This window comes from Odocoileus virginianus, chromosome 33 (assembly GCF_023699985.2).
Source record: "Odocoileus virginianus isolate 20LAN1187 ecotype Illinois chromosome 33, Ovbor_1.2, whole genome shotgun sequence".
Classification (NCBI taxonomy): domain Eukaryota; kingdom Metazoa; phylum Chordata; class Mammalia; order Artiodactyla; family Cervidae; genus Odocoileus; species Odocoileus virginianus.
In genome coordinates this window covers 40,370,874-40,391,716 of record NC_069706.1, presented here as the reverse complement: position 1 = coordinate 40,391,716, position 20,843 = coordinate 40,370,874, and the positions used below count along the sequence as shown (strand labels likewise).

Genomic DNA, 20,843 nt, shown 5'->3' with positions numbered 1-20,843 from the left:
CTGTTCTCCCCATTTCTGTCTAGAGCTCCCAGGGAAATTCACAACAGATGGGGGACAGGGAGCTGAACCAGCCGAGCGCGCCACCTGGACCCCTTGGCAGTCGACGGCGCGGCCTCCCAGGAGTGCTGTGACAGGATGAACACTGGGCGGAGGCCAGAATTCAAGGCCTTCTGCCTTTATCTGGGAACGGAGAGCAGGCTGAGACCCTCAGTCCTGTGAGATGTGGTGGCCGCCCCCCACCAACATCCTCCCCACAGCCGCTGGGGGCCCCTCCCCTTCCCGGGCGTTCCTCTCCCCCAAGAGCACACCAAGCCTTTCTGCGCCATCGCTTTAATGGACAGACCATCAGACGCTTTTGCCCAAAGAAAGAATAACTGAGCAGGGTTCTGGGCATCTCACGGGACGTAAATACACAGATCACGTTTGTACATCTCACATCAGACACGTATCCACAGCACAGGATCGCGCAGCGCGCCGCTGCGGGCCACCACGCACTCCGCCGGAAACCCCTCCCGGGGCTGCACGTGAGCGGGCCCCGTGGGGCGGGGCCATGCCTGCGACCACGCCCCCACACGCTAGCTCAAAGGCGTCCTGCAGCCACACGTGGAAGATGCTCCTTAACGTGGAAGACTCCCCAGGGACAGGGGAGTCCCCGGACGCTCGCCGTCACCGGATGCGGCCCCAGGGCAACAGAGGGGTCCCGACGGTCACTCGAGCTCCGAGACGAGGAGGACGGGGGCGGCAGGCCGCAGACAACACGGGGCTGACTCAGTTCGCAGGTGCAGCAGACACTGCAGTCCACACACTCCGAGGGATCTCCCTCGTCCACTTGGTGTCTGATGGGGTGCGCCGCTGCGTCTCTGTGAGGTCACGATGCCGGCACAGCTCCTCGCCCGGTCCTTTACATTCGGGAATCCCGGGGGCAGGCCCAGGGCACCAAGACCTCCTGGTCACCACTTGGAGTTCCAACACCCGGGCCACAGGCCGCGTGACGCCGATGGGCTGCGGCCACAAATGCTTTTCACCATGTATGCATTTTGGTGGGTTTGTTTTCTTTTGGTTTAAAAAAAAAAAACACCATGGCAGGCTCTCAGGTATATAAAACTTGGTAATATTAGACAAAAATACAAACTTCACCTTTACAAAAAAACAAAATCAAACAACAACACACCGAATTTCTGTTGAATACATGTAAAGCATAACATCTTACCAAAAATAAGAGTTTAGTTTCTGTCCGAACACTGGCAGCAGCAGGGAGCAAGCCCGGGCCACCGCTCGGGAAAGCCAGGTCCTCAGGCCCAGCCACGGCAGGCGGGGGGCTGGGGGACAGGATGTGATTGCTCCACGCAGTTCTCTCGAGATGGCTTAAATTAAAAGATGGATGAAACGGGGCAGGAAGAAACACGTAAAGCCAGAAACATTTAGGAAATGATGCACAGGTGGGTATACCATGTTTATTTTAATACATCTCATCCGCTCGCATCCTGCCAGGAAAGGTACCGTCCCACTGTCCTGTTACAGCAGCCTCGTGTTATCGGTGTAAATGTCATCCAAAGATAGTTAAGAAAAAAAAAAGCTAGGCCAAGAGTAAAAAGGAAAGCTGAATAATCACTTTATGATGTAAAAAAAAAAAATCCACTTAAGGCTCTCAGGGAGGTTTCTGGATAAGACTCAAACACTACGGCAAGGAGATGTGGTTTCCCAGACAGCCTTGGCTCCTGCGCGCGCCTGCAGAGCCCGCGGCCCCCGATCGCAGCCTTCAGAAAGCAGGCTCTGCATCCCCGGCAGAAGCACCTGTGACCACCCTGGACAGGGATCCAGTCCGCCGAGACGTCAGTCCTTCCGTCCCTCGGGGCGTCCCTCCATTCCGGCAACTGTTCAGATATTTTTGTGAGTTTTGTTTGTCGTGTTTCGTGGTTTTGTTTGCTCTCTCTCTTTTTTTTTTTTTGACAAGGAAGCGTCTTATTGTTTCACCGAGTGCTACAATACTTGCTTTGATGTCACATGAACAACGTATACTGTCTCTTTGTTCTCCAAAGCGTGCATGGAGACAGTTTTCACGGAGGAGAACAAAGACCACGCTGGCAGTAAGCACCGTACATAGTAGGTTCAGGAATGTAACACGCCATGTACATCCGTGTCCCGGGAGAGGGCTGCTGGCTGATCTTCACCTCACATCTGCGGGCAGGAGAGAGACGGACACTGAGAAGCCATGAACTCACGAGCGCCATGACAGCACGCACACGCACGCACACACGCTGCGTGGTAGCTTGCAGGATTTAAAGCCTTTGTTAAATTTTTCAAATCAGATATGCCCCATTACCCTTTCTGTAACATCCTGACCAGAACTGGGACTCAGCTCTTGGGATCTCAAAGAACACAGCTTCAGAGCAAGCCCCATTCTCCCATTGTACAGATAGGGAAAACTGAGGCCCAGAAGGGTTCTTCTGCTTTTCTCACCTTTCTCTTTCTTCTGGCCTACAGCTTGATGTGATTTCTGGTGCTCCGGGAGCCATTCTGGGCCATGAGGCAATCTTGCCACTTAATGCCACCACTGAGACACAGGGGTGGGTCTCTGTGACTGGGCAGGGTACATAGACCTGAGCTGATAGCAGCTCTTCCCCACCGTACACCACCTATCTGTTGCTCATCCCAACATTTGTGCCACACGCCAAGAGCCTGAATGCTAGCAGGGAGGCAGGGATGGGTCTCTCCCTTTGGGGTCTCTGTCATCAGCTGGCCCATGGAGGCTCAGCCCAGTGGCTGCAGATTGGGAAGCACAGGCAGGTACAGATCAGCCCCTACACACCCTCAGGACCCAAAGCCAAGGCTGCTTCAGGATCTGTCTATATGGACCCTTCCTCCCAGAGGAGCCCCCCAAGTGGACCTGGCCCACAGGCCTCAGAAGCTCCTCGCCTGGTCAGCTTCTACAGTTACACATCACGCAGCTGGGCCCTGGGTTCCCAGGCACCTGTTGCTAAGAGTTCCTCTCACAACTATTTGTCTTGGATGCCTTGGGCTCCCACATGCCCAGGAGCAAGGACCGGGCTCTCCAGAGGGAGACAGTCCAACAGGAAGGACCAGGAAGACTCATCACTGCCTCCTCCATGACAACTGCAGCTGCCCACACCCACCTCCCCGGGAAGCCCCTCTGAGGCCACTTTTCCCAGGCCCCCTCAGAGTGGAGGGGTGGCCAGTGAGATTAAAGCAAACGTCACTGGGTCCTTTCACTGTTCTCCTCACCACAATCTTTCTTACAGCCTGAAGTGTACCACGATTTCTGGAGCTGTGGCAGCCATCCCAGGCCACGAGGCTGAGGACGGACATCGCCAGCCCTGAAGTGGGTGTCTGACGACACTCTGAGACTGCCATACCTGCTCTGGTCTCTACCTTACCTCGCCCTTATTTCTGCTGTGTTGTTAGCAGCCAAACACAATTTCCAATACAGCAGCCAACAGCCCTATGTGTTTACAAAGCATTTCAGACAGGATCTATCCAGCCTTTAACAAGTCTCATCTGTGATCCCGGTAAGCCTCAGTTTTTCCATCTGTCGAAGTAGTGGGTAAGCTGTCCGCGTGATCCCAGCAATTAAACACGGGAGCTACGCCACTGCTGCTCAGGGAGCCCAACTCACCCCGCGCCTATGATCTCTGCCTCCCGATCAATGAGGACCAAAGCCAGAGCGGGGGCCCTGGAGCAGGAGGGGGCTGGGGGCCAGGCGTCCCGAGCAACAGGAGAAGGGGCAGAGAACAGGAGCGCAGAGTCCCGCAGCCCGGCCAGACAGACAGCGGAAGCTCGCGGGCAGATCAAGGCCAATCAGGGCGCGTCCTCGCCTGTGAGTGATTCGCCGAATGATCGGGCGCTGCGCCTCCCACGCCAGGACGGTGGCGCGGCGGGCAGGCAGCTCCTACCTGGTTGGCCACGTTAGGTGGGTTTTAACTTTTTTCTTTTCCGTTTTTTACCTGACTCCCTACGCCTTCCTGTTGACAGAAGGGCAGGAAGGGTGAGTGGGCCTGAGGGAGGGTATGGGGTGGAAACTGAAGCAATAAATACCTGGGGTGTTTGTCTTTCTGTAAAACAGCTCGACGGCGCTGGCAGGGAGACACTTCCTGGTCTCGTGAGCTGGCCCGGTGCGGCGGTCACGACGCCGGGCTGCTCAGGGCAGTCTGCCCGAAAAGGCCAGGTCCCCGAGCGCCAACGCTGTGGCCAGCGCCTGCCACCCGCCAGGGACGGGCTGCATCTCTCTACTTACCACTGGGGCTGGGGCAGGAGACAGGCCCTCACAGCAGCCTGACCCCTCCCTCCAAGCGCGTGGCCATGTCCCTGCGATGCCCTCGGGGGCAGCGCGCCACCCCACAGCAGGTCCCGGGCCGACAGGCCTCAGCTCCAGCCCCCCGACCCTGCCGCCCCCCAAGGCCACTGGACGAGCCCACAGAAAGCGGGCTCGGCGCCCCCAGCCGACGGCAAGGACTCACCCGCCTCCTCCTCGCGGTGCTCAGGGCTCGGGCTGGTGCTCGCGCACGTGCACTCCAGGTGCTCCTCCAGCCGCACCTGCACCTCTTTTAACTTCGCCTTCTTCCTGAAGTATTCCACCTTGGCCACCTGCCGAGAGAGCAGCGCGGCCGTGGACGAGCAGCACTCGGGCCCGGGAGCCGAGACGACCCCTGACCTCTGACCTCCTCCCAGTGGGAAAAGTGGGGGCACCAATGAGGAAGCAGTGAGACCCGGTGCGGCGTTTGTGGTTTGGTCCCATTTTGCCTTGAGCCCAGAGGCTTGTGCACACCAGGAGAGGCCCTGAAGGGTGCCCTCGAAGGGGAGCTCCAGGTGAGGGAAGGAGTTTCCATGCTTCAGGGACACGTGGGACAGCCAGAGGTCAGCAAGGTGCGCCTGACCGTAAGCAGCCGAGGACCAGGGCAGCCGCTCGAGGCCCGGGGACCATCCTCCCTCCGGCCCAACCCCGAGCCCCGAGAAGCAGCAGGAGGCGCGGGCCCACGTGGGGCTGTCGCTCTGGCCTGGTGGGGCTCTAGACGAAGATCCCTCAGCCGCCTGAGGCAGGGCCGGGCCCAGCCCTGCAGCCTCACCCAGCTCCCAGAACGGCCCCCAGGGACACTCTCTCCATCCCTCGCTCTTCACCCAGAGACATGGGGGGAGCAGGGCTCGGCCACGATCCACCTCTGGCACTTGGAGGCCCAGGGGAAGCCTGGCTCATGGGCCACAGCTGATCAGGGTGAACAGGACCCCAGGCCGCAAACAGAAGCCTCCAGCCTGGGACAGTCCTTTACAAGGAGCTTCGAGGCCAGAAACTGGGGGACCCTGGGCAGAGGGTTGGCCTGCACTCCGGTGGCCGGGCTGCCCACCCCATAGGTGAGCAGGCCCGGAGGCCCATCCAGACCTGGAGTGGCCACCTGGCCGCATGCATTAACCGAACAGAAGAGAGCCGGTGGCCCGCCGGCCATGTGAAGCGGCCGTGGCTCAGACGGGGTCAGGAGCCAGGCTGGGTTTGGGGCCAGGCCCGGGGGTTTCCCAATTCGAGACCTCGAGACCAGGGAGAGAGGAGGCCTTGCCTTCGGTGGGAGCTCCTGCGGGACGTCTTCACCCAGGGCGGCCTGGGGCTCGGCTGCCCCTTCCCCTGCCCCCTTCCCCGGGGAGAGTCCAAGAGCCAGGCATGTGGGCCATGTAGGCAGCCAGCCTCTGCCTACCCATCTGTAACGTGGGAACAGATCACACACACCAGGGGTCACGGTGAAGGACAAACAGCTCACACACACAGAAGTGCCTGGAACTGGGGTCACTGTCCAGAGGCCACCGAAGTTGGCACCTTTGCACAGAGCCTGTCTGAGGCCCCCATCCACAGAGGCCAGCCTGCTGGCCCAAGCAGTGCTGCCCACTCCCCTGGGGCTCAGGCAGCGGGCACACAGGCCAGCACCTCACCCTGCCCTGGACCCCGCTCAGTGCCCACATGCTTCCCGCCACTCTGGCCTCTGCTGGGGGACACAGGGCTTGGCCCTCTGGACGGCACACCTCTGGCCAGTGGGCACCTCCCCGGTATCCTCTGCAGGGCAGGATGAGGACCCAGGCCCCCATGGCCGGCGTGGGTGTGGGGGAGGGGGAGGCTCGCCACCAGACAGACCGCCTGGGGAACAGCGCTGGGCCCAGTAGCACTGCCCCAGTGGGCCCCCCAGTGAAGGGTGCACAACAGCGGCCACTCCAGTCTTTAGAGAAAAATCTTGTTTTTCTTATCACAGAAAAACAAACGGATTCATGGCTGCACCTGCTTCTGTGTATGCAAGGATTCCAGGCCGGTCCACCACCTCCGTCTGGCCAGGAAATGGCTACATTTTTGCCCCAAGAACGTGCTGTGAATATTAAATTCTCAAAAGCATCCTCTGCTCTAGCCAAGGCCATGATGAAGATGCTGACGTCCTTGGAGCCCCACCCCCAGACCTACACTGCAGCCTCTCGGAGCCCACACCCCATGCTCTCCCCAATGTTTGTCTCGGCCGCTCCTGAAAAACCAGACACTCGGATCCCCGCCACGGAGCTGCCCCACCTGCGGGGTCCCGAGCCAGACCCACCCGAGCACACCACCCTCGATGCCGTCAGCCTTCTGAGCCAGGCCTTGGGTTCCTGCGCCCGGCAGCCCCCATGAAGCAGGACACCCCAGGAGGGCCCACACCCTGCAGGGCCCCCCACCAACCCAGGTCATCCGGAATAAACAGCAGCATCTCCTGAACCCCACGGGCCAGACCCGTGACACAGCAGCCTCGAGAGGGCACGACCACAGCCCATTTCACAGACAGAGAAACTGAGGCAGCACAGACAGGGCCCGGCTCACTGGGAGGGGCCCTGGACTCGGAACCAGCAGCCGAGTCCCCTCAGCCGGGGACGTCCTCAGTCCACTGGGGGGGGGGTTGCTGGGGCCCTGCAGACCCCCGTCCACTCAGAACTGAGTCCGGCTCCCAGGGTCACGACAGACACTGACCTGGCTCCCAGGCGGGCGGCAGGAGGTGGGAGGCCTTCTCCAGGCCCAGTTTAGCGGCCACGGTGGCTGGAGAAGAGAGCCCCAGCTCCAGGGCCTGGCGGCCGATGGGGTCTGGCCTCCCTGACTGACCAGGGCTCAAGACGGGCAAGCAGTGGGCGCCTCCCACTGCGAGGCAGGGACTCAGGATCCCGGCACCAAGACATGCTGCCAGACCCACTGGCCTCACCCTCACGGCCCCGACCTGGCTCCGGGAGCAGCAACGGCCGATGCGGCCCCCATGGGGACCCCCACCCAGAGCACAGGCCCCTCGTCCACGAGGGGTGCAGAGGCTGTCCTGGGCTTCCCCACGGAGACATGCCAGGCCAGAGGCCAGAGGCCTGGCGAAGTAGGACTGCAGTTAACTGCCCATGTCTAGAGGCCTGGCCCACGGCTGCCCTGAAAGCAGGGCCGCCCCATACTCCCAACACCGGAGAGGCTGGAGGCCCACCCACTGGCGGCGGCGGGGAGCCACTCCTTCAGCCTGAGCGACCGCTGCCCATGCCCAGCTACCCCGTCCCCGCCACGGAGGCTCGGGTCTAGGGGCGAGGTCTGTGTCTCAGCCTGTATCAGGGGGCAAAGTGCTGACCTTGCTGAGCAGGGTGCAGGGGAGGTGGCCGGGACCCCTGCCCACATGGCAATACGGTGGGTCTACAGGGGCTCCGGGGTCCATGAGCCGCCCCCAGGGCAGGCCCTGGAGGTCACAGGTCCCCAGGGAGCTGTGAAACCTCTGGCTGCCCTCCACGGAGGTCACAGCAGGGCTCTGGGGGGCAGGCCACTGGCCCAGGCATGTCCTGACCCCAGGCCCGGATCCACCTGCAGCTGAGGGTGCCCGCCTGGTTCAGTCGCCCGGGAGACCGACCCGGCCTCCCCGCCCTCTCCTCCCAACAAGGGGCCTCGGGCTGTGCATCGTCCATGACCCCCAGCGCCCACCCCGCGCTCAGTCTGGGCCCCGAGGACCCCCTCTCCACTTGGCCTCAACCCCAAATGGATGGGGTGGCCCCTGGCCAGGCCAGGGGGTGGGTGCTCCACAATGGGCCCCCTGTTCCCACTGGCCTCCGTCTCCTCCTGCCAGAACCCCAGGGCCTGGGGCCGGATGTCTCTTTGCCGACCTCCTGATGGAGAGGGGGTGGGTGAAGGCGTGCGGGGCACCAGACGGGGGGCCGGGCTGCCAGGCCCCCCACAGTGGGCTGACGCCCCCCTCCCCGGGCAGACATAGCCCAGCTCTCCCACCTGCTGGTCAGGCCTGTGCCCCAGCAGACGGAACCCCCACCCTTAGCCACCGAGACCCCCAAGGAGCTCTGGCCACCTGCCCTCACCCACCGAGACCCCCAAGGAGCTCCGGGCCACCCGCCCTCACCCACCGAGACCCCCAGGGAGCTCCAGACCACCCACCCACCCTAAGGACGGACCAGGGGAGACAGAGGGTCACTGCTCAGGCCGGAACCAGACCATGGGAAGCAAGAGTGGGAGCCGTGGGGGACCTCAACGGCTGGAGCAGACAGCCGGCTCCGTTTCCGCTCCCCTGTACCTCCAGGCCCCTGCTGCTGGCCCGACAGACAGGCTCCAGAGTTCACAAGCAGGACCATCTAATCTAGGGCACCCCACCCCCAGGCCCAAGAGACAAAGACCTCAGCTCTGTGGACTCCTGGGGCTCCTAAGACCCCTCAACACACCACAAGGAGGGATCCCCAGACCCAACAGAAGCCGAGGAGGCTGGGTTGAGAGCCAGGGCCGCAGCTGAGCCCGCAGGCAGGCATCAGGCCTGCTTCCTCCTTGAACTGAGGAGGACGCAGCAGCGGGGCCCCCTACCCAGAGTCTGAGGCCTGAGGCGGGAGCCAGCGCCCCAGGCAGGCACTCCAGGGCACCTTGGCCCCAGAGGAGTGTCCACCTAAGACCGCAGGCAGGCAGCCAGCTGTGGAATCCGCTTACTCAATCCCCAAAGCACGCAGAGGACCAAGTCCCCGAGGTCAAGTCAAGTCCCAGTTAGAGTCTAAAGTGCTTCTCGCGTGCCAGCTACAGGGTCCTTAACTCCACACCTCACTCTGTAGCCAGAAGCCTGAACTCAGACTTGCAGGCTATCTAAAATAATTCCCAGTGGAGAAAAGAGTTCTACTGCACCCCCGGAGCGGAAGTCCGCGTTCCAGGAAAACTGGAGGCCCGGCTGAAGGGGGGGGGGGGGTTGCTGCTCCGTGGGGATGGTACCAAGTCCACGCCCCAGGGACCACGACCCACCCAGAGCCAGACCTTCCGTGGGGGCGGGCAGTCCCCGTGTCCCAGACCCACTCCCCAGAAGAGGCAGGTGCGGCCCGAGGAGAGTAAGCCCAGGCTAAGAAAGGCTTCCAGATGTAGGGCCGGAAGCCAGACCCTAGTTTAGCTGCCCAGTGACCTGAGGAAGCAGAATTTCCCCCAGATTCAGAGGATGAGCCCCAATATGTGTCCTTGGAACCTGCAAGACCCCATGATGCCCTTAGTGGTCAAACCAGCAAGCCTCCTGACTGGGAGAAGGCTTCGCAGTGAGCACTGGCCGTGTACTGGCTCCTAGGAGCCCAATACAGGAGGCAGAGACGTCTGACCCAAGCCGCTGGGCCTGTGGGTCTCCACGCAAAGCACACCTTTCTGAAACAGGGGGCGACCTGGCTCCCAAAAGGACGCCCCTGGCTGGTGCTCCATCAACACGCACGTCCAGTGGAGAGGGGCACCCTCCCAGGTTTCACAGGGGCTGGAGGTCTAGCATGACGGGCGTGTGCCTGGCCCTGCGGCCTTAGTTCTGAGCCAAGTTCTGAGCCATGGTGGGAGTCAGCATCCCCAACCGGCCCCAGCCAAGGGCTCCCTGCTGGCCTCAGTGGGGAGAGGCTCTCAGGGGATGCCCAGCCCCCTTGCCACGCACCACAGCCCCCACTAAAGTGCCCAAGAGATCCTTCCAGGGCCTGGAGGAGACACCAGGCAGCTCTCAGCTAAATGGCTGGACACCACGCGAGACCTGTTGGTGAGGCAAACAACCAGGTCATCCCAAGATTCAAATGTGTTTCCCATGAGAGGCCCATGGAGGGGGGCCTGGACGCCACCCTTAAAGCACCCATCAGGACCCAAGCCCCAGTCCCGCCCCGGGCCTCAGTGTGCCCGTCAGAGAAGTGGACGTGCTCCCCGCCTCCCGGCCGCAGCGGCCGCCGTGGCCAGGGACGTGCGGGCTCACCTTGACGCTGCGGTGGTGCACGCGCGACGGCTGGCACTTGACGCTGCTTGTGTTGCAGCAGCCGGTGCAGCGCTTCACCTCCACGCACGGCGGCCAGATCAGGAAGTTGGCGGACGTGGGGTCCACCTGGCTCCGAGGTATCTCGTAGATGACAGTCCTGGTCTTGCAGACCGCCGGGATGGCCTCCTCTGCAGAGATGAGAGGTGGGTGAACATACTAGAAGCCCCAGGGCTGTGGCAGCTCCCAGGGGTCCAGGCAGGATTGACCCACGGCTTCTGCCCATGGGACATGTCATACAGACCCCGGTCCAGCACAGGCAGAAAGACCCCAGCCCCCAACTGCGTGCCGCTGACTGGCCCAAAGATGAGCAGTAATTTGAGGGCTGGGAGGGGAGACCCCAGAGGGGCAGGGAACTACAGAGAGCCTCCCTTGGGGCGTGGGGGCTGGAAAGGGGCTCACACAGCCCCTGAGGCCAGCTTGGAGCTGGGACACCGCCTTCACTCAGGGCGGGGGGCGGGGGCCCGGCTCTCACCTGCCCCGCCTCCCAAGGGCCCCACCTCTCACAAGCACATTTTCATTGGCCCCCAAGTCAACAGCAGGAAGGGGTCCCGCTCACAGTGCCCAACCCAGCGCCCACCAGCAGGAAGGGTGTGGGGAGGCCAGCCGGGCAGGGCTTCAGTCCAGTTCCAGTTCCGCTCAAGGGCAGACCCCCGTCAGCCCCACAGACTCGAGGCACCACACGTCACCTGGGAGGGCCTGCTGGCCTCAGCCAGGAATCGTCTACCCACACACCGCGCCCGAAGGTAGAAGCTATAAAATCCATATTCTTGGAAAGACAGCTCAGACAGGGAGTCAAGGCCCAAGGTCACACGGAGGACGGGCAGCTGTCAGGACCCCCAGGTGGCACAGGACCGGGTGGCCACACCCCCCAACTGCACCCCCGGGGCAAGGTCTCCCCTCAAGGCCGAGCCCGAGGCCCTAGGAGACCTCCATCAGCCAGTCACTCCTGAATGGGCCAGGCAGACCCCAGATGCTCAGAGTGGGGCCAGGGGGCCAGGCCTGCGGGGGCTGGGGATCCCAGAAAGGGACCCCAGGCCCAGCATGGCTGCACCCACCACACCGCAGGGCAGCGGGGAACACTCTGCGCTCGATGTTATGAGCTGCAAATTAAACATGACCCATCCTCCAGCGAGGCTGCCTCCAGCACAGGTCCCAACAAGACTGGGCACTTCAGGAATTTATGATGGCTCCCCGCTTCTGGAAACTCTTGGCCCAAGCCAGGCCTGCAGTGGGGAGCGGGTGGGCCGGGGTGGAGAGGGGGGCGCGGGGCCTGCGCAGCACAGAAGGGGCAGACCCCACGTCCCGGTATGGGGGCACATCCCCGGAGCCCCTCCACAGGCCCCCAGCCCGGGGACTCACCGATGCTCCTTTTCCTCCGGATGGGCACTGGCCGCTTCTCCGGAGCATGCTTGGAGCCGTGGCCCCCGTGGGCTCTCAGACTGGTTTCCAAAGGCTCCTCGGCTCCTACAGGAGAAAGAGGAGATGCCGACTGGCTGCCCACACCCGGGCCTCTGGGGCCTGCGCAGCAGCACACCCCGCCACTCTCCTCCTTACAGAGGGGGTCCCTCCGCACCCACATGGGGGGCCTCCAGACGTGCGCAGGATGAGACTCCCAACTGCCAAAGATGTCCCAGCCACCCCATGCAGCTGGCACGAGGCTCCTGCCATGGGCGCCTGCCCTGCACCCCACCACAAAGCTGCATGCCAGCGGGGAAGGGCCAGAGGCCAGCCCACCTGGGACGCCTCCTCAGGGAAGCCCGGTGAGGGCTGACCCAGGGGAGGTGCCTGAAGCCAGCCCGCCCCGCCTGCAAGGCCGAGCCGACAGGCCTGCTGCTGCTTGCTGGACAGCGCACCTTGGACAGCGGGCTGGACAGCAGACTGGACTGCGGGCCCGGCTGCGGCCGCAGCTTTTCTACCACCTCTGCCGCCCTCACTGGCCCAATCCTGGCTGAGCATCCGGCCCTGCAGGGGCATCAGAAGCAAGGCCAGACTGGGCCTCGGTCACACCCCACTCGCCCCTGAACATCAGCCCACCATGACAGAGAGGCCACGAGAACCTGGAGCGGCACGTCAGGAATCCGGTGCCCGGTGACAGGACATGGCTCTCAGGAAGGAAAGTGCTTTGAGCGGCCCCAGAGCCAAGGTCACCACTGGGCCTAGAGCCCCAGGCTGGCTACAGCCCCCTCAGTACACACACCACCACTCACTCTGCCCCCAGGGCCCCCCAGACAGGGCTCGGAAGGGACACACACCTGCCGTCTGGCCTGACCCCGCCCAAGGACAGCACCTGAACCAGGATGGAGTGAGCCACACGTGGCTGCACCACCCTGGCCCTCAGACCCAGTGGGGGATCTCCCCACTTCTCCCCTCCATCACTGCTTCCCCCACAGTTAACCAGGGACAGTGGGGTCTGAGAAAGCACACCTCAAGGGCCACAGCTGCCCAACGATCCCGTTCTCGGCACCTCCCCTCCCCAAGAAGCTCCAGTGGTATCCCGGCCACGAACCCAGACCCGAGGACCACCCCCTCCCCGATGCGCAGCACAGAGGCCTTGGAGACTGTCCTCACGCCCGCAGTCTGAAGCTGCACTCACTAGAAGCGAAGCGCGAACAGAAAACGCAGCAGGAACACAAGATGCACCGCCTTGCACGCCGCCGTCCTGGAGAACCCAGCTCTTCCCTCAAAATGACTCAATGTTCCACTGCCACTAATTTTTTCTGAGACTCAAAATAAGATCAGAACAGAACTACTCATGCAGTAAGAATTTCCCATCCACCAACTGTTACAAGAAGCATTTTTTCACGAAAAAAGTGACATTATGAGTCACGTCCTGGTGGTGGCCATCTTGCCATCGCCAAGCCCGGGAGCAGCCGGTCCATCCTCAGCTTACAGGAGACAACGAAGGGCAGCAGCCCAGGCTGCACTCCACCCCGCGCTCCGGCCAGACAAGAGCGGCCTTCCACGACATCATGGGGCTGCCACCTCTTCACCTCGGAGGAAACTGAGGCCAAGGCTCAGAAGGACAAGCAAGACCAATGGCCAGCAGGAGACCCCAGACTGCCTGCCCTCCCACCCAGGCCTCTTGCCCCTGAAGAAGCAGAGAAGACAGAGCCTCCTGGTCCATCAACTGTTCTGAAAACTGAACCCAGGACTCAATCCCCAACAAGAGTAGAAAGAGCCCCCAGTCGGACAAGCTCGTCGGCTACCCTATGGAGACTGGTGGTCCGGAAACCCAGCCCAGACCTCGCTGATGGGGAGGTGGCCCTCTGATTTATGCGGGTGGAGATGCAACCGGCAGGGATTCCCCCACCACTCCCCCAAGAGAAGGCTGCACATGAATCACACCCGAAAATGGCTCTCAGGACAGTTCATCAACTGGTTTTCCCTTCTGCCTCTTTTGCACAGATGTCCGAAGAATAGAGAGCCGTCTTCCAGCCGTCAGTCCTGGAGGAGCATTAATGGCCTAATGGGATGATATTTATGTATCCTTACTCAATGGACACGGGCGCCCGGCCAGGCTTCGGAGAACAAAGCTCCCAGCTCCCAGCTCCCGAGCGGCTGAATGGTCTGCTCTCAGACACCCGACACACAGGCCGCAAACTCCATGCTACTGGTCATTAAAAGACCACACGCTGGACCCGGCACCCAAAGGTCACACGTGAAAAATCAACTGTCCAGTCCGTGAGCGCGCTCAGAGCGCGCGGGCGCGGGCAAGGAATCCACCGCCTGCGGGCCTGGGCGCAGCGCCTCACCTGGGAGACGGGAACGGCCCGGCCCCTGGAAGCCACGCCCACCTGCCAGTCACGAGGCCCCGCCCCAGGAAGGAGCCACTGCAAACCCGTTTCTTTTCCCGCTCCCAGGCATCAGTCTCCAAGAGCTCTGCTCCGAGCTATAGAAGGAAGGACACCTAGGCCAACGGGTCTTCTCTGCACCCAGCCGCCTCTTCACTGATCCCACCTCTGGCTGACCCTGGTGGGGAGTCCTGGGCCTGGAGAAGTAACCCCACAGCAGTTTACAACCTTTCCTAGCAGTGGGGTCCATTTCTACTCTTCACTTGGGGCAGAAACAGAAGTTGGGGAAGACACCCATAGCCCCAGTCCACTCCTGCAAAACAAGCTACAGAAGCAACCAGCTCAGGTCAGAGCTATGAGAGGGGGACCACCCAGAGCTCTGATGAAGGAGCCCGTCATGGGGTTGTGTCACAAAGGGTCCCAGAGGGACAAGGCTACTGAACAAAGGAGACCCTGGGGCCCCTCCAGTGTTCTCAGCCCAAAGCTCACAGGCACTAGAAGGCCCCTCTCAGACCCCAGCTACCCCAGCAGGTGGCGGAGGGAGAGAGGTGATCCTCTCCGTCCACTCCCTGGGGCTGGAGGGAGCCAGGCCCCCAGGGCTTTTAATCAGGGGGTGATTTGAAACCAGCCCGGAGAGCCTGCTGGTGCAACCTTGCTTCTTCTATTTGGACCCTCCAAGGAGGCCACGGACTCAAAAGTCCCCAGGTCAGGAATGCTATCAGCATGACCCCAGAGCTGCAATGCTAAAAGCATTAATGGGTGGGGGGTGGGGGGAGGCGGGGCTGCAGAAAACAGAATAAGAATGGTCCCAGCAGAAAGTGAATGGCCCATTTCCCCACCAAAACCCAAAGCAGGTCCTGCGGGGAGGCCCAGCCTTTCCCAGGGAAAAACCTCTTGGGAGCCAGTCTCCCCATTTCCCAAGTCCATCAGGGAGCAGCAGAATGCAGGCAAGTGTTCTCCTCAGCTAACCAAAGCCAAACCCTTCTCCCCAGGGTAACACATCAAGGAACCAGATCAAAATCCGCCCCCCCCCCCCACTCTGATCTCCAAGTGAAATTCTACCCCCCTTCCTGATAAGGATCAGCCAAAGGATTTCCTGGGTCAAGAAACTACAGAAACCATCGCCCTTGCTAGAAAATGGTTTTGGCATGAAATGAAAATAGTTCAGGCCTCTCCACCACCATAATTAGGTACAAATTTCCAAATGACTAGACCATGTGATTTTACTTAATTCCCCCACCGTCCCCCCTTTTTAGAGTAGTCTGCAGTCGGAGAAAAATCTTCATTCCACTTAAAATTCTCCCAGCCAACCCCGGGCTAACTTTGGTTGCTCCATTTGACAAGCTCACCTGGGGCCCCTTTTTGTCCAGTCAACAGTAAGTTTTCTGACGTGAGTATCTCCCTAGCTAAACTCACAGTGGAGTTCCTGCCACAGAAATGCGGGGCCCTGTCCTCTAGAAAGAGCTTCCTCTGGTCCACAGGCAAGCACAGCCACCCAGCATCCCCAGGCTCCCAGCCAGGCCAATGTGGGTCGTCAGCACCTCTGCCCACCTGGGGCCAGCCCACCTCTGCAGCTGACCCACAACAGCTTCAGAAGTCTGCTTGACACTTCCTAAAGCGGCTCAACTCCAGGGCCTGGCGGGGGGGGGAGCCCCCAAACAGCAGCGTGTCCAAGACGCGCCTTTTTTATTGGCTCTTGAAAACAGAAAAACACAGGATTCAACAACCACAAAGGCCTGGCCCAGCAGTAGGCGCAGGGCAAGTGCGCACGGATGACAAAGGGGCCCTCGGTGGGGCGGTGGGGGGCGGCACCGAGCACCAGCTTGCGCCCAGGTCAGGGCTCAGCGCCCAAGGCTTGGGCTGGCTCCTCCCGGCCGGAGGGCAGGTCCCGGACCGCACACCTGGCCGGGACGCCGGCGCCCTCTATGTGGCTTAACTTTCTGAGACACATTCGGCATTATCCTTAAAGCAAAAAAAAAAAAAAAAAAAAACAATCCCTGGGCGAGTGAGCGGCCCCGGCCGCCTCCGGGAGAGAAAGTGGTGATTGGAAGAGAAACTCCTGACTCATCCGCCTGGGCTTTTATGGCCCGGGATTGGATTCTGACCTTTCGGTGCGCTCCTGCGCGGCGCCCGGCCCGGCCCGAACGCGGGAGGCGGCACGGGGCGCACACACAGCCTGCCCGCCCGCCCGCGCCCTCCCCGCGCGCCGAGGGAAGGGGCGCGATTTACCTACGGAGTCTATCTCCAGGAGTCGCTGGAGGTCCCGGATGCTGTGGATCTGACTGTGCGCCAGCCTCTCAATGACCTCGCGGGGGATCTCGGCTTCCTGCAAGCATAGCAACACGGTCAGCGCCGGTGGCTGCCCAGAGCGCCTGGTTCCCCACCCGGCCCGCGCCGGCGCCTTGCAGGAAGGCCGCCGGACCCCCAGCCTGGGTCCTGGAGCCCAAGGCCCAGGGTGGGGCTGGGTGAGACCCCCAATCCAATTCTCCGTCCCCATCCGTGTCTGCCCTTTACAAAAAGAAACCGCTCCCCACCTTTAAATGAAACACACACACACACACACACACACAAAACCCACCGGGCCCCTCTGCCCCGAGGTGTCCGTTACAAGAGGTCTAGGGGTAGCGAGGGGCCCGAGGAGTTGCTGGTCTAATAGTGAAATCAACATCGAGAAAGATCAAGTTGAAATGCGTCACGGACCGGCGGCGAAAGTCGCGGCAGCCCTAACACTTTAATCTACCCCGAGGTTTAAATTTCACACCCGGAATCCCGACCAAACCTGCGGGGGAGAGGGTCTGCAAACGCGCGCGCGCACACTCACAGTCGCCCCACCCCGGGCTCCGGCCCAGCTGCGGCCCTAGCGCCGACTAAGACGCCCCAAATCCAGCCGCGACTGGGAGGGGCTGCCAGGGAACGTGAGGGTTAAATATCTATCTCTCGCAGCTCCGGGTCCCATCTCAGACTACCCCCCACTTCTCGGCCTCCCCCTACTCTGTCCAGATTTTTAAAGGGAGTCGGGGGTCGTGGGGGGTCTCAAGCAGTAAGTCCCCACGACGGGGGAGTAGAAAGTCGTTTATCACAGCACAGCTCACGAGGATTCGGAATTCGAGATTGAGGGTGGGGGTGGGGACGCGGGCGGTGGGAGGGCGAGGGCTCTCTGCCCGGCCCCGGCTCGCCTCGCTCAGCCACCTGTAAGCAGGCCCCGAGCGGGCGGGACTGCGCCGGCCCAGCCGCCGCTCCGGGCGTGGGGACCGGGACCCGGGGTCTGCGGCTCCGCGCTGCTCACCCTGCCTTCCGGGGGCTCCCGCTGCAACCGCCCCTACCAGTTTGTCGGCGGCTCTTCCCTCTTCCCCGGCTCCGCCGGTTCTCTCTCTCACACACACCCCCTTCAGCGCGCCCGCACCCCAATGCTGCATTGCCCGCCGCGCCCTAGGTCTCCCTCCTCCGCGGGGAGCCCGCGGCCCCCGAAGTTTCTCCCCACTCGTCCACCCAGCCGCCACTCCGTCCCTCCGAGGCGGAGCGACGCAACACGCTGGAAACTCACCAGACACACTTAGGCATGGCAGAAAATAGAACCCAGTTGGGAAAATTTAAAAACCGACCACCCTAGCAGAAATCAAAATGCGCCCTGCAGAGCCCCGGAGCCCGGGCTCTCGGGCCCGCGGGCGGCCTCAGGGGGCGTGCGCAGGGGAGTCGGAGAAAGGACGGGGCGCGGGGGTGGCACCCACCTCGGCCAGGGCATTGGCGAGGTACCCGCAGCCGAGGAGCAGCAGACAAGCCCAGGTCCTCATCGCGTCCCGAGGCACCGGTGGCTCGGCGGGGAGGCGAGGCCGCGGGGCGGGCGCTCCAGCCGGGCTCCTGTGGCGGCGAAATTCAGTACCATCCCTCAGGGAACGCGGCCCGGAGGAGGGTGGCGCGGAGAGCAGGGAGCCGACGGAGCGCGCCCGGCGCGAGCAGCGAGTGCGGAGAGGCAGGCAGCGCCAGAGAGGAGGAGGAGCAGGGAGTGCGCGCTCGCCGCGCCCGCCGCGCCGGGAGACTCCTGGGCCGCCGGGTAGGGGGTGGGGACGGAAGGGGCGGAGGGCGGGGGCTGGGCCTCTTCCTTGGTGCGTTCCCGGTGCTGGCCGCCGCCGCGCTCGCTCCCCGGCGCTGGCTCTAGGAGCGACCAGGCCGGTAATTCTGCATATTTGCGGGCGTTAGCCCCGAAAGGGACCCCGGAGCGAGGCTGGAGCCGCTGCCGCCGCACCACCCATCACCTGTCTGGACGCCCGGCCAGGCCCGGCGCGGGCTCGCGCTCTCCCTGCGGGCTGCGGGCGGCCCTGCGCGCCCACCAGCGGCCCCGCGCTCGCCTCCGGCCTCCTCTCGCCGCCGCCGTCGCCCGGCCGGGCACGGCGCGGCCCAGCACGGCGCGGCCCGGCGGCCTGCGTGCGCCCCTCCGCGGCGCGCCCTCGGCTCCGGCGCCGCGCTCCGCCCTCCGCCGGCCCGAGCCGGGCAGCGCCCGCGGCCGCTCTGCCTGGAAGCCGCCGCCCGCCCGGGGCCTCGCCGCGCGGGCCTGAGGGCCGAGCCGGCGCCGCCACTGCCGCCGGCAGAGGAGGAAGAGGCGGCGCGGGCAGGCCCGGCTCGCCGGAGTTATGCGGGCTCCGCGGGGCGCGCGTGTGGAGCCGGCCGGCGGCGGGGAGGGGGTTATAGCGCCGCGGCGCGCCCCTCCCCCGCCCCCTCCCCCTCGCCTCCCCCGGATTCCGGGCCCCGGACCCGCACCTCGGAAGCGCGCGGGGGCCGAACGGGCCGGACAGGGCCCCGCCGCGGCCGCAGTGAGCACACACACGCGCTCGCGCAGGCAGTAAAACCCATCAAGACCCCGGGCCCGGCCCCGAGCACAGCCGCCGGGGCTCCGCGCGCTGCCCGGGGCTCCCCGGGCGCCCCTCCCTCGAGTTTGCCCACCCCCCAGTGCCAGCTGCAGCCCTGCAGCACCGGACGGGGAGGGGAGGAGGCGGCCGCAGAAGCGCCGCCGTCGCTGGCTCGCCTCTCCCGGGCCCCAGCGGCGGCAGAGGGCAGCGCCCAGAGCTGCTACGCCAAAAAGGGCAAAAGCGAGCCGGCCCCCGCCTCCCGCCCCCCGCCCTGGAGCTCCGGCCTCTTTGCACGGTTTGGATCCCGGGCCCCCGGCTCCCCCGCCATAAAAGGAGGGGGAGTGAGGCTCTGGTGAGAGGTGGGGCGGGTTTAGGGGCGCTTCTGGGACACTCACCTGGCGGCTGCCACGCTCCCCCGCCCGGAATCCGATGCCTGGGGTGTCTGACCGAGGAACCTCCACCCACATTCCGGGAGACGAGGGAGCCCCGATCGGAGGAAGGGGCTGCCGCGAGCCTCGTCCCCGCCCTGGGCTCCCGCACCCCCAAGTCCCCGCGCCCTCGTGGAAGGCCTGGCGGCGGTCTGCCAGAAACCCGAGGGCTGGAAAGGAGGAAAAGAGCCGCTCGAGAGGAGCCCGGGAGTCCCAGCCTCCCGCGCCGGGATCCTCTGGACGCACAGAGCGCCACCTCCGGCCGCGGCGCCGCACAGAGCGGTGCGGGGGAGCGGCAGAGGGAGGCCGAGGCCTGAGCGGGGCTGGACGGCGCCCACGCCACGGAAGGGCAGCGCGCCGAGCTGGGTCCATCCCGCCTGCCTGGGCTGGTGGGACCGCACGCTGGCGTCGGGTTTCTGGAGGGGCGGAGAAGCCCCGATATCAGGGCTGGAGAGCTTACAAGCCAAGTGACCCCGCAGCTAAACGAGAGGCCATTAAAGGCTAGGGACTGCCAGTGGCTGGGTGGGCTGTGGAAAGAGGACCCCGCCGTCCCGAGTCCTCCACCCCACACCCCCATCCTCCGGGTTAGGCCCCTGCCCCCGCCCAGGCTGCCCTCCCACTAAAGGCAGTAAAGGCGCAGCCCTCCAGGCGTCCTTTATCCTCGGCTCCGCGGGCTTCAGCATTTCAAAGGCCGAGTCCAGTGGGCCCTTGGGGGGCCCTCAGCTTCCCCCAGATTCCGGGGAGGAGGGGTGGGCCCCTCCCCTCCTGAGATTCCGAGAGGGCAGGGTCTCACAGCGCTCAGCTCCCCCAGCGCACCTGCCTCTCTCCCCTGCTAGCCCCGCCTGCAGCCTCCCCTCACCCAAAGCGCGCTCTCGGGGCTCAGAATGTAGGAGGGCTGAGGCAGACCTCAAGAAACCTTGGTACTGTCCTTATCCACCCAAGTAGACTTTCCATCGCATTGGAGGGAGTCCACTGGATGGTTTCCGGAAGGCGGTGAAGAGTACACTGCCTGGACTCAGGCCGGACCCCTGGCGGACCCCAGAGACTTCCTGAGAGTTGACTGCATCACACCTGCTTGAGCGTTGAGTTCCCCACAGGCAGAGGGAACCCGAGGACCCACACGTCTTTGGGGCTGAAGGACTTGGTTTGATAGCGGGTGTGCGAATGAGGAAAGGTCCCCTTGTACTGCAGGGGCTGGGGTGGGGGCCCTTCTGGCTCCGACCTCTGTACAGAGGCTCCCTAGTTCCGGGGTGGGGTCCCACCAGCTTTGAGCAAGTGAGTCGCTCTGTGCCCCATCCCAGCCTGGAAATTCAGGGGTTCCCAGTTTGAATTTGGGACAGAAATGTGGATTTGGGGCAGAAGAGATCTGGGAACATGGAATGGGGGCATCTTCTATGGGAGCCCAGGCCAAAGTTAGGCAGAGAGCAGGCGAGATGGGGGGGTGGGGGGGACAGGACGGGAGGCATCCTTCTAATCGCTGGCGGCTATTAAAAATTAAACCGCGGC

At 63.3% G+C, this 20,843-nt stretch overlaps 1 protein-coding gene across 4 annotated transcripts; it reads right to left on the bottom strand.

The window, feature by feature from the left end:
• Window positions 1-314: 314 nt before the first annotated feature.
• Window positions 315-19,637, bottom strand: PDGFA (platelet derived growth factor subunit A). Of its 4 annotated transcripts, none has more exons than XM_070460647.1 (8): window positions 19,305-19,387; window positions 17,794-17,923; window positions 16,295-16,391; window positions 11,634-11,738; window positions 10,215-10,402; window positions 4,476-4,602; window positions 3,912-3,980; window positions 315-2,178 (listed from the first exon to the last, which is right to left on the bottom strand). In XM_070460647.1, exons 2-7 carry the CDS (start codon window positions 17,854-17,856, stop codon window positions 3,925-3,927), a joined length of 636 nt encoding a protein of 211 aa, XP_070316748.1. In that variant the 5' UTR covers window positions 17,857-17,923; window positions 19,305-19,387; the 3' UTR covers window positions 315-2,178; window positions 3,912-3,924. The 4 variants fall into 4 exon arrangements, with proteins under 4 accessions (XP_070316748.1, XP_070316750.1, XP_070316747.1 ...); XM_070460649.1 differs by lacking the exon at window positions 19,305-19,387 and adding an exon at window positions 18,319-18,476; XM_070460646.1 differs by lacking the exon at window positions 17,794-17,923 and having other exon boundaries at window positions 19,305-19,637.
• Window positions 19,638-20,843: the final 1,206 nt, after the last annotated feature.

Excerpts from the sequence above, each read along its gene's own strand:
- PDGFA (XM_020882352.2), bottom strand. The coding sequence starts at position 16,733 with ATGTTGATTTCACTATTAGACCAGCAACTCCTCGGGCCCCTCGCTACC. Across the intron at positions 11,739-16,294 it reads CCTGGAGATAGACTCCGTAG|GAGCCGAGGAGCCTTTGGAA; the intron begins GTAAATCGCGCC and ends TTTCTCCTGTAG. Across the intron at positions 10,403-11,633 it reads CCGGAGGAAAAGGAGCATCG|AGGAGGCCATCCCGGCGGTC; the intron begins GTGAGTCCCCGG and ends TCATCTCTGCAG.